The sequence below is a fragment of the Acipenser ruthenus genome, chromosome 21 (assembly GCF_902713425.1).
Source record: "Acipenser ruthenus chromosome 21, fAciRut3.2 maternal haplotype, whole genome shotgun sequence".
Classification (NCBI taxonomy): domain Eukaryota; kingdom Metazoa; phylum Chordata; class Actinopteri; order Acipenseriformes; family Acipenseridae; genus Acipenser; species Acipenser ruthenus.
This window is the reverse complement of record NC_081209.1, coordinates 19289855-19303944: the sequence shown is the minus strand read 5'-3', so window position 1 is coordinate 19303944 and position 14090 is coordinate 19289855. Positions and strand designations below refer to the sequence as shown.

At 37.5% G+C, this 14090-nt stretch overlaps 1 protein-coding gene across 1 annotated transcript in view; it reads right to left on the bottom strand.

The window, feature by feature from the left end:
• The window catches only part of LOC131699103 (chondroitin sulfate proteoglycan 4-like), a 54974-nt gene extending 41668 nt beyond the window's left edge, over positions 1-13306 (bottom strand). Inside the window, exon 1 of the mRNA XM_058994919.1 lies at positions 13139-13306. Coding sequence (XP_058850902.1) covers positions 13139-13208 — 70 coding nt within the window. The 5' untranslated portion in view covers positions 13209-13306. The remainder of the gene's footprint in view (positions 1-13138) is intronic.
• Positions 13307-14090: the final 784 nt, after the last annotated feature.

Genomic DNA, 14090 nt, shown 5'->3' with positions numbered 1-14090 from the left:
CCTCCCTGCCTAGGTTCATTGCGTCAGGTGGGAGCAATCAACCAATTAATTGTTCACTCAGCCACCTGGCATAAAAGGAGGCCTCAGTCTCCCATTTCGGGGAGGGAGAGTTCTAGAAGGAGAGGAAGATAGTGGTTTCTGTGTGTTGGTTTTGGTTTGTTTTGCAACCAGTGAAGGCAATGCCCAGCCTGGAAGCTTTATTTGTAAGTTTTGTGTTGATTGTTTTGTGTTTTTGAAACCTTTTTGTTTGGCCCTTGTGCCTGTTTTATTTTGTATTTTTGTTTATTAAAAACTTTATTTTTGAACTTTCAAAGTGTCTCTGAGTCTCAAACCTCTGTCATCCTTGTCACAAACTGCAATGAATGTGTGTGAGATTCAGCTTACCTCATTACAGAACACGGTTCACTAACGTTTTTAATGTTACCTAACTTCTAACCCATTTTTCTTTTATTTAAAAGTATGTCAAACATAAATATCTGCCACTGTAGCAAATATAATATAAGATCTATATTGAAAAAGTAGATCAGCAGGACCTACAGTGATGGGCACAACTTTCAGAGTCTGAAGTCTGGGGTGAAATGTACTAAGCATCAGCAATGCTGTTAGCGACTTTTTAGGGAATACTTTGCAGCAGCAGTTTTCCAAGCCAAGCCTTTGAGGTTCAACCTTAGATGAATATGTAATTATGGGCATTCCTGCATAAATTTGCAAAAAGGGTGTGGGGATAGTGCAAATGATGATATTATAATGAGATGTACTAAAGCTGCCTACAATTGCGACACTTTCAATTGCATCAATTTGTTAAGAACTTTTCAAAACATGTTTTAAACAATTGTAATTGTTGCTGGCATTTCCCAGTCCGCTTTTTCTCGTGCGTTGCCAGTTTTGTGCTCAAGTACCTAATTTTCACTAAAGTCGGGGTGTACTTACAAGCCTTGAAAACACATTTCTATGACATTTCTGGTTTTCACAGCGTGCTGGGAGCAGTAGACTGCTCACAAGTGCCACTGACCTCTTCAGCTCATTCTGAGCATCTGTATAGGATCATATCTATTGTGTGTTAATTGTCTAGGCTACTAAGCAGACCAAGTTAAAAATAATAATTAAAAAAACCCCACTAAAATCATTTAGTTTCAATTTAAAATATTCTTTTATTCACATTGTACACCAATGTGTATAATGCAGCAGCATGACTAATTTTGTGAAAAGAAAGTGCGCTGGGTATTAATTAGATTTTACTACTGTACTGTATACTTTATAGGCATACTGTACAGATTTATATTTTTACATAATGTAATGTGCAGCCTACCAAAACACATTAGTGTTATTTCAGCGCAATGATTTACATTTATAATGCTTTGAGCACTATAAATGTACGTGTGCGTGATTTTATGGTATTGTTTTGTCTGACAAACATGTCCGGTTTAGTGAGGGGCTACTGTAGCTTTTGGGGGGGTGAAGGTGGGGGCCTTGCTATAGAATCTGATGGGATTAACCTGCCTTTCATTTTTTATATATATAACAGTATTAAAATAGGTAAAATGAAGATGGAACAGAATGCATTGTACAGATGACGTTTACATTTAACAAAAACAATGTTATTTTGATTCTTGCACTGTTGCATGTATAGACATTATCCTTCGGGCACCCTCTGCTGCAGCAAACCACAATTCAACTGCTGCTATTTTATTTGAACACAATGTTACACGACTCTCGCAATGTATAATGATAGTAAAAAATGTAAAACAATATTTAAATTAGTATATTGCATCTCTTTTCATTAACATATATTCTCTTAGTACATACGAATTGCTGCAGCGAAAAAACAAATTGCTGTATTTTTGTGCTGCGACTGGCCCATTTTAGTACATCTACCCCATAATTAATATATATATATATATATATATATATATATATATATATATATATATATATATATATAGTCACATAATTTAGATCTTTTATTTAACATCACAAAATAAAAAAACTAAAAATGTTGCAAAAGTCTACCGGAAGCCATAATAGTAGTACAGTATTTCATGTTTGATGTCACATTTTTCAATTTTTGTCAGTTTTTCATCAAGTATATGGAAAACCACAAAGTGGCATGTAATTCAATATGTTCACGTAACATTATTCAGCAGGTTTCATTTGACATCATGAAGCAAAATGAGTTAATTCTATAGGGTGATGCAAAACGTTTGGCCATAGCTGTACATTGAAAGCATTATTTGAATATTTGTGTTGGTTCAGGTCTTCATTTCTATTTTAACTGGTAACTCTAAACTAGATAGTAATGTACAATACACAGTAGCTTATTTATTCAGCCATGTATAAATCAAGGGATCACCTGGTCCACATTCTGAAACACATCCAGCAGTCAATCACAGAATATCGACTTGTTTACTGCTCCTCTCGCTAGACAGTCACAGCTTCAACTAACACACTGCTGAGTGCATACATGTAAAACATGTAACTGAGCAAATGTGAAGGTATGGAATGGGTTACCTACTCATGTTGCTGATGCTGAATCACTGGGATCCTTTAAGACCCACCTTGACAATGTTTTGAGATCAAGCAGCTGCTAGGAACTGGATAAAACTGAATGGCCTCCTCTTGTTGTAAATTTTCTTATGCACAGACAGACAGACAGACAAACCCATCCATAAATCCCCATGTTCTGATACTCATTTCAATTGGACACACACACACACACAATTGCACAAACATTCCACAATTGTCACACTGGTGCTGAAATGATACAAACATTGGCAAAAAAGGGAAATATTACTGCTGTGCCATTCTACAAATCACAGCAATGTTGCTGCCTTCGTGCCACCCATTGCTGCTTGGTACAGAACCAGTGCATTACCACAGCTTTGCTATAGAATATTAAGCAGGATCTTCCTCATCTGTTAAATCCAATGTGAAAACAGAATCTACCGAATCACTCTATTTACTGTGCAGACAAGTATTTTGCCAGATGGCTACAGTGTAATTGGCACTATTTCATCTTATTATTATTTATTTATTAGCAGACGCCCTTATCCAGGGCGACTTGCAATTGTTACAAGATATCACATTATTTTTTACACATTATTTTTACATACAATTACCCGTGTATACAGTTTTTTTTTATTTTTTATTGGAGCAATCTAGGTAAAGTACCTTGCTCAAGGGTACAGCAGCAGTGTCCCCCACCTGGGATTGAACCCACGACCCTCTGGTCAAGAGTCCAGAGCCCTAACCACTACTTCACACTGCTGCCTATCTTATAGTTATTGAATGATCTAGAAATTGTATACAAACATTATATTTTCTATAATAGTCTAGTTTGGAAATTGTAATGCTGACCATATGCATGCTCCCCAATGTAAAGCAGTCCAGTTCAGAACACCCACACATTACGATGATCTTTATCCTTGAGGCCCGGTTCAATTGAATGTTTCATTTCCTCACTGCTGGTAAATGCCAAGTTGTAAGGAAATATTGGTATCCAATAGTATTTAATTACAGTCCTATTAAGAATTGATTCTCGTCAGTAAATACTCTGCGGAATTGAAGCGAACTCTATTTAACCAAGGTGATCACTTTCTTTTTGTAAAATGTAAAACTACAATGGAGCAGTTGATAATTCTAGTGGATCCAGGAGCAATGCACACTTCCCCACAAAAACTAACCCAAGTGGTCGTCTTGCAATTAACCTTTATGTAAATTCAAGATCTGAGCTATCAGTATGATGAAAAAGTTAATGACCATGGCATGTAGGAACAGTATCTGTATGTACAGAATCATAGAGATTAAGCAGCTTCATTAGCAATGAAAAGTTGAATTAGAATTGAATTCTCCAGATATATGCAAAGATGGATGTATGTACAGGAATACACCCACTATATCTCCAGAATAGGATATTCTCAATAACTTAAACAATGTTCAATACCAAGCTTCATGACAATTGGATGAGTGATTCTCCAGATATGGATATGTGAAATGTGAGGTACGTATGACTACTTCCCCCTCACAGGGGATTCCATCCCTAGCTGGGGATAATAATGGTGTGATGTGACAATACACTAAATCTCAGTATGTACCATGAAAACATTGTTGCACTCTCTGTTTTCATCTCCAACCTCAAGGTCACACTACTTCCACACTCTCCAACCTCAAGGTCACACTACTTCCAAACCCTAGCAAACACTGCCCCATTAGTTCTCAAATGAATTGCCCAGGCACACAGCATATTAGTCAACCACACTTTCCCCAGTCCCCAGCTGTAACCACTAAGCTATCTCACCATGTTTTATTTCAATTACTTTAATAGTCAGTTTTAATAAGGCATACTTTATCCAATTGCTGTACATTTTTCAATTCAGTGGGTGCCAGACTTCACGTGGCAAAGCCTGAAAGGGTTACCAGGCAACAGGAGTACAGTGCAGTTATATTTTTATAAGCAAAAGAGTGAGCACTTTTTGTGGCCAGACGGGAGGGACCAGTAAAACAGGATGTAGAGGAGGAAAAGGAAAAAAAAAAATTAAAGATAGATCTAAATGGAGTCTTTGTAGCATTAACATTTGAGTTACTGAAACCCAACTGTCTACTTTTCTGCCAAAACCAAATGAGTTCATTCACTGGAAAGATAGCATCAATGGTTTGAAAAAGGAGGGGCTGCCAAAACCTCCATCGAATTAGTTGTAGGGTTGAGCTGCAACAGAGATCTTTCCAGAAGTCAGTTAGACTACTTCCTGCTTGGCTGGGTATTCCTTTGGGCTTTTGTTGACCAGTTTGTCTACCATTCTCCAACGCTGTTTAAACAACAGGGACACAGACTTCAGTAAAGAGGGAGGTTGTTAAAGAAGTGTCCCCTCTACTCTCCCAACAGAGAGCCTAGGGAGCATGCCAAGCTCTTACACTCATAAGATGCAGCTGCACATGTCCTTGAGCGAGAAGTAAATACTGTAGGTTGAGACTCAAATCAGAGTTTACATGATGGGCCTCTACAGTCAGTGGTACAGCAACTAGAACTCAGATCACATCTTTCAGTGAAAGGAAATTGGCCAGCTATGCTAATTTTCAATGGAACTGCTACTTGAAATTATTATTATTATTATTATTTATTTCTTAGCAGACGCCCTTATCCAGGGCGACTTACAATCGTAAGCAAATACATTTCAAGTATCACAGTACAAGTAATAATACATTAGTCTGGTTACTTGATTACTGTAGGCTATTTGGTTGTTGTTCAAACTCACTCCAATGGTCTAGCAGCAATCATACATGCAGCAGAGGTACACAACAGTTAACCTTTAGCTTTGTATTTAAAATATTTGATGTCAGAAGTGAAGAACCAAAAGCACAAAAAAAGGAAGGCCAATAAAGTTGATAAAGCTAAAAGAGGTAAGAAAATTGATTTTAAAGCATTAGCCACTGACCAAACACTTACAAATATCACAGTACAAGTAATAATAATAAATCTGTTCCTACCATGATTTGGCATCTAAGTCAGTATTGTAAATGATTGTATAACGTAGCTTTTAACTAACATTTTAGCTAGCTTTCCCTTCAGTAGCCCTTTTTATGTCCTAAGAAATCTTTGAAGGCCTAAGCTAAAGCAATATGCAATAGGTTTACAAAATGTTTCAGTGCAAAAGTTTTCAGTGCAATTTTCAGACTGAAGCAAAAGCTAAGAAAACCAAGCAACCAATGTCTTTATGAGAGGACAGCCAATGGCCAGACAGACAAGGCAAGAATCACACAAACAAACATATGAAGTTAAGCCCCTTTCTGTTAACATAAATGCAACAAACAAAAGCTATCCAGATTTAGGCTTTTTATCAAATAAATTAGCTTTTTGAAGCAGCACTACATACAGGCATAAGCAGCTATCCTTTCTCTATGAACTAAACTTCTAGGCTACATACTTTTATGTTCACCTTCCTTGCACATGGACTGATTGATCTGTAAATTGGCCAACCAACCAGAGCACCAGTTATCCTCCATCCATCCACACTGCCCCATGACTGGAACTGAGAAGAATTAGGGAGCCAGTTTATCTCCAGGGACAGGTTTTTAACCTTGTCCCTTCCAAATCTATAGAATTTGGATTGTGCATAGCGCCTGCCTTGTCTTTTTAAATTTCAGATTGTAAAGCTTATTGGAATGTCTTCTCATGTCACTGTATTGCATTTTTAAAGTTAAATTACTGTGCAATCCCATAAACTTCAACGAGGAAGCTCCCACAAGAAAGGAGAACAAATGAGTCCAATTCCACTAGGTTTGCAATATTGCCTACTCTAGGTGCTGGAAGCTTTTCTGTTTCTTCCTGTCTGTGTACACTGTACAGTAATTGCTAGGATCGTTAATCTCTGGTGCTTGCATATTTAAATGGATGATATGTCTCCCATGGGTAGTTTTTGTTTATTCATCTACAAAGTGTGTGTGTGTGTGTGTGTGTGTGTGTGTGTGTGTGTGTGCGTGTGTGTCTGCGTGCGTGTGTGCATGTCTGTGTCTGCGTCTGTGTTGAGCTAACCTGTTAAGTATAAAATGTGTGCTTGTATAAGGTAATATAAATATATTTTGTGCATACCCTTTTCAAAATCTACTGTGGTATGTTATGGTAAAAGGATAAATAGTATAAACTCTCTCTCTCTCTCTCTCTCTCTCTCTCTCTCTCTCTCTCTCTCTCTCTCTCTCTCTCTCTCTCTCTCTCTCTCTCTCTCTCTCTCTCTCTCTCTCTCTCTCTCTCTCTCTCTCTCTCTCTCTCTCTCTCTCTCTCTCTCTCTCTCTCTCTATTACACCAGGCAAAGCCAATACAAAAGGAGGAATTCAACTACATTTAAATTTTTTTTAAATCTGCATATTTTGTATCTAAACTTAAAATTCTATTCTGTTTTTCTCAGTTAAATGATGCCACAGAAGTGTTGTAAATTTGCATGTAATACTTAAAGAAAAAAAAGTATAGGAAAAAAATACATCAACATGATGTAACATAAAAAAAACAAGCCTGAAATCACTTGCAGTTAAGAGAGGAGACATACTAGTTTTGAGTTGTTTTCTTGATCACAATCTTTTTCAATAATGGCTGCAATATTGGGCAGCAGCAGCAACACTATCACACGTTACATAAAATCACAACTGCACAATCACATCTCAGAAAACTCGACATTTGGGCCAGCACCAAAGAGTCGACTTCTTGATAGAAAAGTGGTAGTTAACTAATCGCATTTCACGTGATTGTAAGGTCATTAAGAAGCATACAGTTTCAAATGGATGGAAGTACAGCTACAGTTGCAATCCGGTCATAAGTACGGGTAGAGCACTAGAAATTATCAAACACATGATAGGTAGATATATTTCTTAAAGTGGCAACTAGTCAACCTGTTCAACTATTTTTACCTCTGTCAAATTAGTATTCGTTTTACCCCTACTCGGCATAGGACCACTCCAAAGCACTGTGTTTTTTCTGCAATGCAGTTTTATAAGGGCTGAGAGATCAGAGAGAAAGGGTATTTCCCAATTTCAGGAAAGAATGTTCCAGAGTTTCACAGCGACAGCATAGAACACTTGGGTCTGTGTGAACTCAGGCCCAGTGTAATACCCACAGGCAAGCATGCTGTCCTTACATCAAGCATTATACTCTCTTTGTGTAGAGCTGCTCTATTTATCCCATGCAATCTATTCCAGTCCACAAGCTGCCAAGATCCTAGCCTTTCCCATGTTGGAGCACTGCACATTCAGCTCCTGACAGGCTCCCAGTGGAATAGCCACTGACTAAACACTTACAAATTACCCATAACATTTGAAACCCAATCAGAAATTTGAGGGGAACAACAGTCTGCTCTGATATACGGCCAGCATTGTTCTGCATGAAAAAAAAATCATACCCACCCCCATTTCAAAAACCAACCACTAATTTATCTAAAGACGCCAAGTCTGGGTCCAGAATATTTTAATTCTTTATTCTCTGTGGGATGGATTTATTAAGCATTTGCTTCAGACAGAATGGTTGTTAAAAGGAGAGCCAGCTAATGCTTTAAAATCAATTTTCTTACCTCTTTTAGCTTTATCAACTTTATTGGCCTTCCTTTTTTTGTGCTTTTGGTTCTTCACTTCTGACATCAAATATTTTAAATACAAAGCTATAGGTTAACTGTTGCGTACCTCTGCTGCATGTATGATTGCTGCTAGACCATTGGAGTGAGTTTGAACAACAACCAAATAGCCTACAGTAATCAAGTAACCAGACTAATGCAGGTGTAACATGGATAACTTTAAACTTTAAACATTAACGTCCGACACATGTTAAATTGTTTTTTATATGGACCAGGCAGTGGTCCGGTTATTTGACTTCTGGATAATCGACTGTGCACTTAAGTATAATGCAAGTAACATGATGCGGTTTTTAGTAGAACACATACATTGTTGAATGGCACAGTCACAGTTATGGTGAAATGCACATGGTTTGAACGTATACCATATCTACTACAGGTGACCAGAAAGCCATAAGCCTGGAATTAAGCTTGTTCTAAGCAAAACTGAAACTTATTTTAAATGTCGTCTAGCTAAACCTCTCTATTATGACGCAGAATAAAAGTAGATCAGAAACCCAATGTAACAGCTGTTTTTCTTAAATAAAGCAAAGTCTTCACAAAAAGAGAAACAGTGGTTAGGGTATAGTACCACTTACATGCACATCATGCACACATATATGAATCCCATGCTGTTGTTTATGAGGGCTTAACTAGTAAGTAGATTTACTGTTTCCTACTCGACCTAGTCATGGATCACCACGTCGATAAAAGTTGGGGTTTAACTAAATACTTCTGCAGTAACCATTTCATTCTAGAGCAACTATTAGAAAATAAATACCAAAAAAAAAAAATCTACAAAAACTAGATAAATTCCAAAAAAAATTCTGAAGAAGAATTTAAGAGTTCTCTATAACCGTGTTGGAGAAAGCTGGTGTGGGATAACACAGTAGCAGCCTTATATCTCAAATGTAGAGAGGGAGCAGAGAGACAGAAACTACAAACACGACCCTTGAAAGGTAACAAAACCCCATTATACACCAGGCTGCATGCATGAGGGCTATCTGTCCTCTCAAAGGAGCAGTCATTTGGTAATAAACTAACAGACTTACAAGAGAAACAGTAGTATCATTAAACTCACTTCAGAAATTCAGCTTTCAGAGTTTGTTGAAAAGGGTTGTTTTTTCCAGGAATAGTTAGTCGAATATGGACCCCCATTCAGACTGGAGATCTGTTCTAGAGAAACGATCTTAATCTGTCCCATATTACAAATGACTTGTTCACTCTTTGTTTTATGTTTTTGAAACACATTTGATCAAAAATCTGCCATTACTTTTTGAAATTAAATTCCAGTCAGTTGTGTATGCATGAAGTATAATTATGATATTAAAATATGTTTTCGAGAGCTGTTAGCATGCATTTCATATGCATGGTTCGGATCATAGGTCAGTTCAGACTACCAGGGTTCAGACTAGTGACACTATAACAAAACTAAACAACAATGGATAGAGATAGTGAAACATTAAACACACCAGTGTGCCTAGGAATCCTTCAAATGAGAACTGAACGTGTAGCAGCCTTGAAAGAGCGGAGAGCTTTAAAAGCGGTAGCTTTGCAGTATACAGTATCAGAGATGTGTTGAAGAAAGGCTTCTCATGACAGTGGAGTTGATAGCATCCTTACAGCAGAGAGCCTGAAAGGGAGGGTGCAGGAGACGAGCAGCGGATAGCAGTCTTGGACTCATCAAGGGTGGCTTTATTAAGAAGGTCTGTAATCACAGGTCTGTAATCTGTTAATATAGTACTGATTTATATAAACGTATATTCTCCACTTTACTATGCATTGTGTTCGCTGTTTTCCTTAATTTGTCAGTTTTATTAAGCTTTACTCCACCCTGCCCCGCCCGGACTATCGCCAGGCAATGGAAATGCTCCCAAGAACCTCTGGTGCTGTACCAGACTAGCCTGCACAGTGCACAGTGCACATGAGGTATCTATGTGGTGATCGAGCTTCATTGTACATATCACAAAATACAGGCAAGCAAACAGGTTTAAGGTAAATCATGGAAAGAACAGCAAATGCAGTACACTGTAAGATGGGAAAATCAAGGTTAATTTCAAAATTATCATAGTAAGCTCCAATGTTGTTAATATCTTGCATACCAGACATTTGTAAAGGACAACATGATTGAGGATTATGATCTCGTCTGGCACATTCTGTTTCTACAGCAGAACATTTTGTGTCTATATTAGGAGATACGACACAAACAACGATATGAATTTGTATACAGTACAGCACACAGCACACATAGCAGTGGGGGACTTACAGTATCATCTGGAATCCAAAGAATGAAAAATACTATTGGGATATCATTATAATACCCATATGTATCACCTTGGTGAAACCCAAACAAAGCATTTTAAAAACCACAGCATTACCAGAAAGTGCTGCCCATTGACTCCAAAAGCACAGTATGGTACTGGTATGGTACTGTAATAGTTTATAAGAGTGCCTTATACTATTGGTAACAAATAAAATAATTGTTACCACTATGATACCTTGGGCTACATTACAACAGCACCATTACTTGAAGAGTATAGTGTGGTTCAGGGGGCAGGAGCTCAGGATCCTCCCTGTCAACCTCCCCCAGCCTAGCTTTCCGAGTGCTTTCCAATGAGTTTGGGGGACATTCTTGATGTCCTTCCTTTCCTATCTTTACCTACCTGATTGGGGCAGCGAAGCTCACTCCCAAGCTGTAACCCTGGCAACACTGTCCTCACTCTGACCTTAAATACCAGTCATAAGCACTCCATTCCCTTATTCTTGCATTCTCATTCATACACGCAGCCTGTGCTCCTGTTCAGTGAAATTACCATTAAAAATCGTGTGGTAAGGAAAGTCAACGTTTCGTTTTGTCTCTGCTTGGACTGGTCTGTGGTGAACTTTTACTTATAAACTGCAATACAGTATATGAGACAGTGCTATAATAGTACTGAAGTTAGCAATAACTAATAAGACTGTGATACATGTTCTCTTACACTTGAACTTCTGGCACAGTACATCTGGATCTAACATAATACTAAAGCACAGATTGAGCACTGGCCCATTACTGAACCACCAAGACTAAACATCTCAAAGGCAGGACTGAGATAGAGGCTTTAACAGTGTGCTACAGATCAATCAGTCAAAACAGGGATCAAACAATCTGTTTTGTGTCCTGCTGACTGGCATGCATCAAGAAGTTAAAGATATATACCCAAGCAATAATTTTCTTTCTCTCAGATTAACTGAGTAAATAAGGTCTGTGTTATAAATCAGCACAGGCTTATTGTGCTTGGCAGAACTGACAGCAGACTGAAGTACAGCACGTGATCTGGCTGTACTAAACCTGGAAGAGACTGTTGAACTTGTGTAGTAACAGGCAACACAAATGTAATACTGTTTGGATTTGTATTGAAGCTTATAAAGTGCAGCAAATTTATTTCATATATTCTTAGTTTGGCAGCTTTTAAGAAACAAAGGTAAGCATTTTGCACTGGGGTACAATTTTGTAGATCATATTCTGGCACTGTTCTTAACATTTTCAAACCAGCAGCAGACTGCTTCCAACAGTGATGTAACTGTTCCTGCAACAGCGTTTCTTTCCTGTTTTATACCATTACAATCCTGTTTTATTCAATCAGAATTTCATATTTGAAAATTGAGCTTCAAAATAGGCCCCAAAAGTGTAAACATTAATAACAGGGTATCACTTTACAGCAGACAGAGCCTGTTTAACAGTGTAATTGCTCTCAAGACGCTGGGAATTGCGTTATCTTGTGATTGACAACACAATCACCAGCTGGGTCTGTATGCTGGACGGGAGACAGATATCATAGTATTTTGTAAGTGCAGTGTTTGTGAAATAGAATTAGTAACCCCATGTAAAGGGTTTGGACTGTAAAAGTGCAGGAGGCTGGATGAGTAGAATGCCTTCTAAACATCAGCACAATCACAACCGATAGCCTGCAATTATAGCGGAAAAGGGGATTCTCTTTTAAATTATCCGTGGCAGTACATCAAACTGAAAATGTGTTCTCCAGGTAGTCTGAATAAAGTGCACAAAATAGTTCAAGTTACACATAGGCTAATGTTCTAGATTGCTTTAATAAAGTACATATTCCACAAGTGTTTCATCAACATACACAGTTAATGCTATGTCTGGAGTGAAATATTATTTGGGATCTCCATCTGGAAAAGATATATTGAATTTGTGGACCTTCCAGAAAACCTGGTTAAGTGGCAACTATTACCCAAACATTCCCACCTTCAGTAGGGCATTCTGTAAGTACGACTCACGCTGCCAGGGTGCGTTCCTGATTTAGTCATGCAACTTTAAGTAATACTTCACATTATATATTTATAATAAACTTCATTTATTGTCTGTTCTATCTTGCTGTTGTAGTGTGGTTAAGTTCTAGAATAAATCCAGGCCAGAAGCTAAATTGACAAAAGATTATTTTAATGTTACTATGTTCACATTTCTATAATGCACAAGTACTACTTTTTACCTGATCCAACCTTTATCTTAATATGCTGACATTAGATGCTTAGTAAAGCATGGTAAACTTCAGATAAGTATAGGACTTGTTCAAACTATGATCAACTATGATAACACATGTTAAATGCATATAAAAACATAGGAAAAGCATGGCAAAAATTACCGTACAAATTCACCAGTATAAATTTCACCAAGATTAGTTATACCCTTGAGCCAACTCAAATGAACAACTGTCCACAGAATTAAACTTCAAATGCATCAAAGACTAGTCAAAGACTAGAATGAAATGCTGAACTTGCATTGCATGATAAACCTGAATGAACGAATTAACCTTTGAAAGCCAGGTACTGACCGTCAAGACTAGTCATTAAACAATGAGCCACTGTACCACAGATATACACTTCAAGCACCACTTTCTCACTGATGTACTGTACTGAAATTTGTCTAAATATGATTGAAGCATTGTTATTGTGTTAGATAAAAAGTAACTACTCAATAGGCATCCCTATGAAGTGCACTGAGTGCAAAAGTAAATATCTCTGCACTGCCAGAGTTGCTAAATCTGAGCACCCACCTCCATAGCAGGGTCCAACCAGGAAAACCAGCGGCAGCAGGGGACTCAGAACGAAGCTTAGGGATCTCATGCTAGCACGTAACTCCTATTCGCATTTTACATCCAGAAGAACGTGTTTTCAATTGAAAGTCTGTTCACCACTGCTGTTCAGTTAATGGAAGTGGGCTGGGTACTTGTGTGTAAAAGTGACAGCCCCCCCACCCCCTGCCACACACACACATACACTCCCACCACCCCAGAGAAACCTGCAGCCACTCAAGACAGCTGACTCTCAGATTACATAGGCTATTCCCTCTTAAAGAAAGAGTGCTCCCCATTTTTCCAGCAGCAGTTTTAGAATGATCTTAAAATAGTAGGCTTGACAGTGTTAGATGTCTGTCTGCTAGTTAGAAAAATATTTAGTAAAAGGGACATACTAAGAATGTTGATGTTTCCTAAATGAGCCTAGTAATCAATTTAAATGTTCATTCCCCATTCTCAAATACTTTGATTATCAATCTGCTGATCATTTGTTTAACCTGTAGTACTTTGTATTTAATCACATCCTGATGTAACTATCACTATTTAATCATATCCTGATGTAACTATCACTATTATCTGCTGTATTATTGAATTTTGGTTTGTCACACTTGTACTTTGCTTGAACAAAAGTTATTGTATTTCTTGCTCTTATTGTATTGTATTGTAACACTTGAAATGTATTTGCTTACGATTGTAAATCGCCCTGGATAAGGGCGTCTGCTAAGAAATAAATAAATAAATAAATAAATAATAATAATAATAATAATAATAGTAATTTAAAATGATTTCCTATTACGGAATTGTAAATGAATATTTTAATGAATGTCTTTTTACGTAGAATTTGTGTGAAAAGCACTGCATTTCAAAAGTAAGATATACTGGATTAATGATGCTTATGAGAGGCACCAAATAAGACGCTGCCTTGTAAATA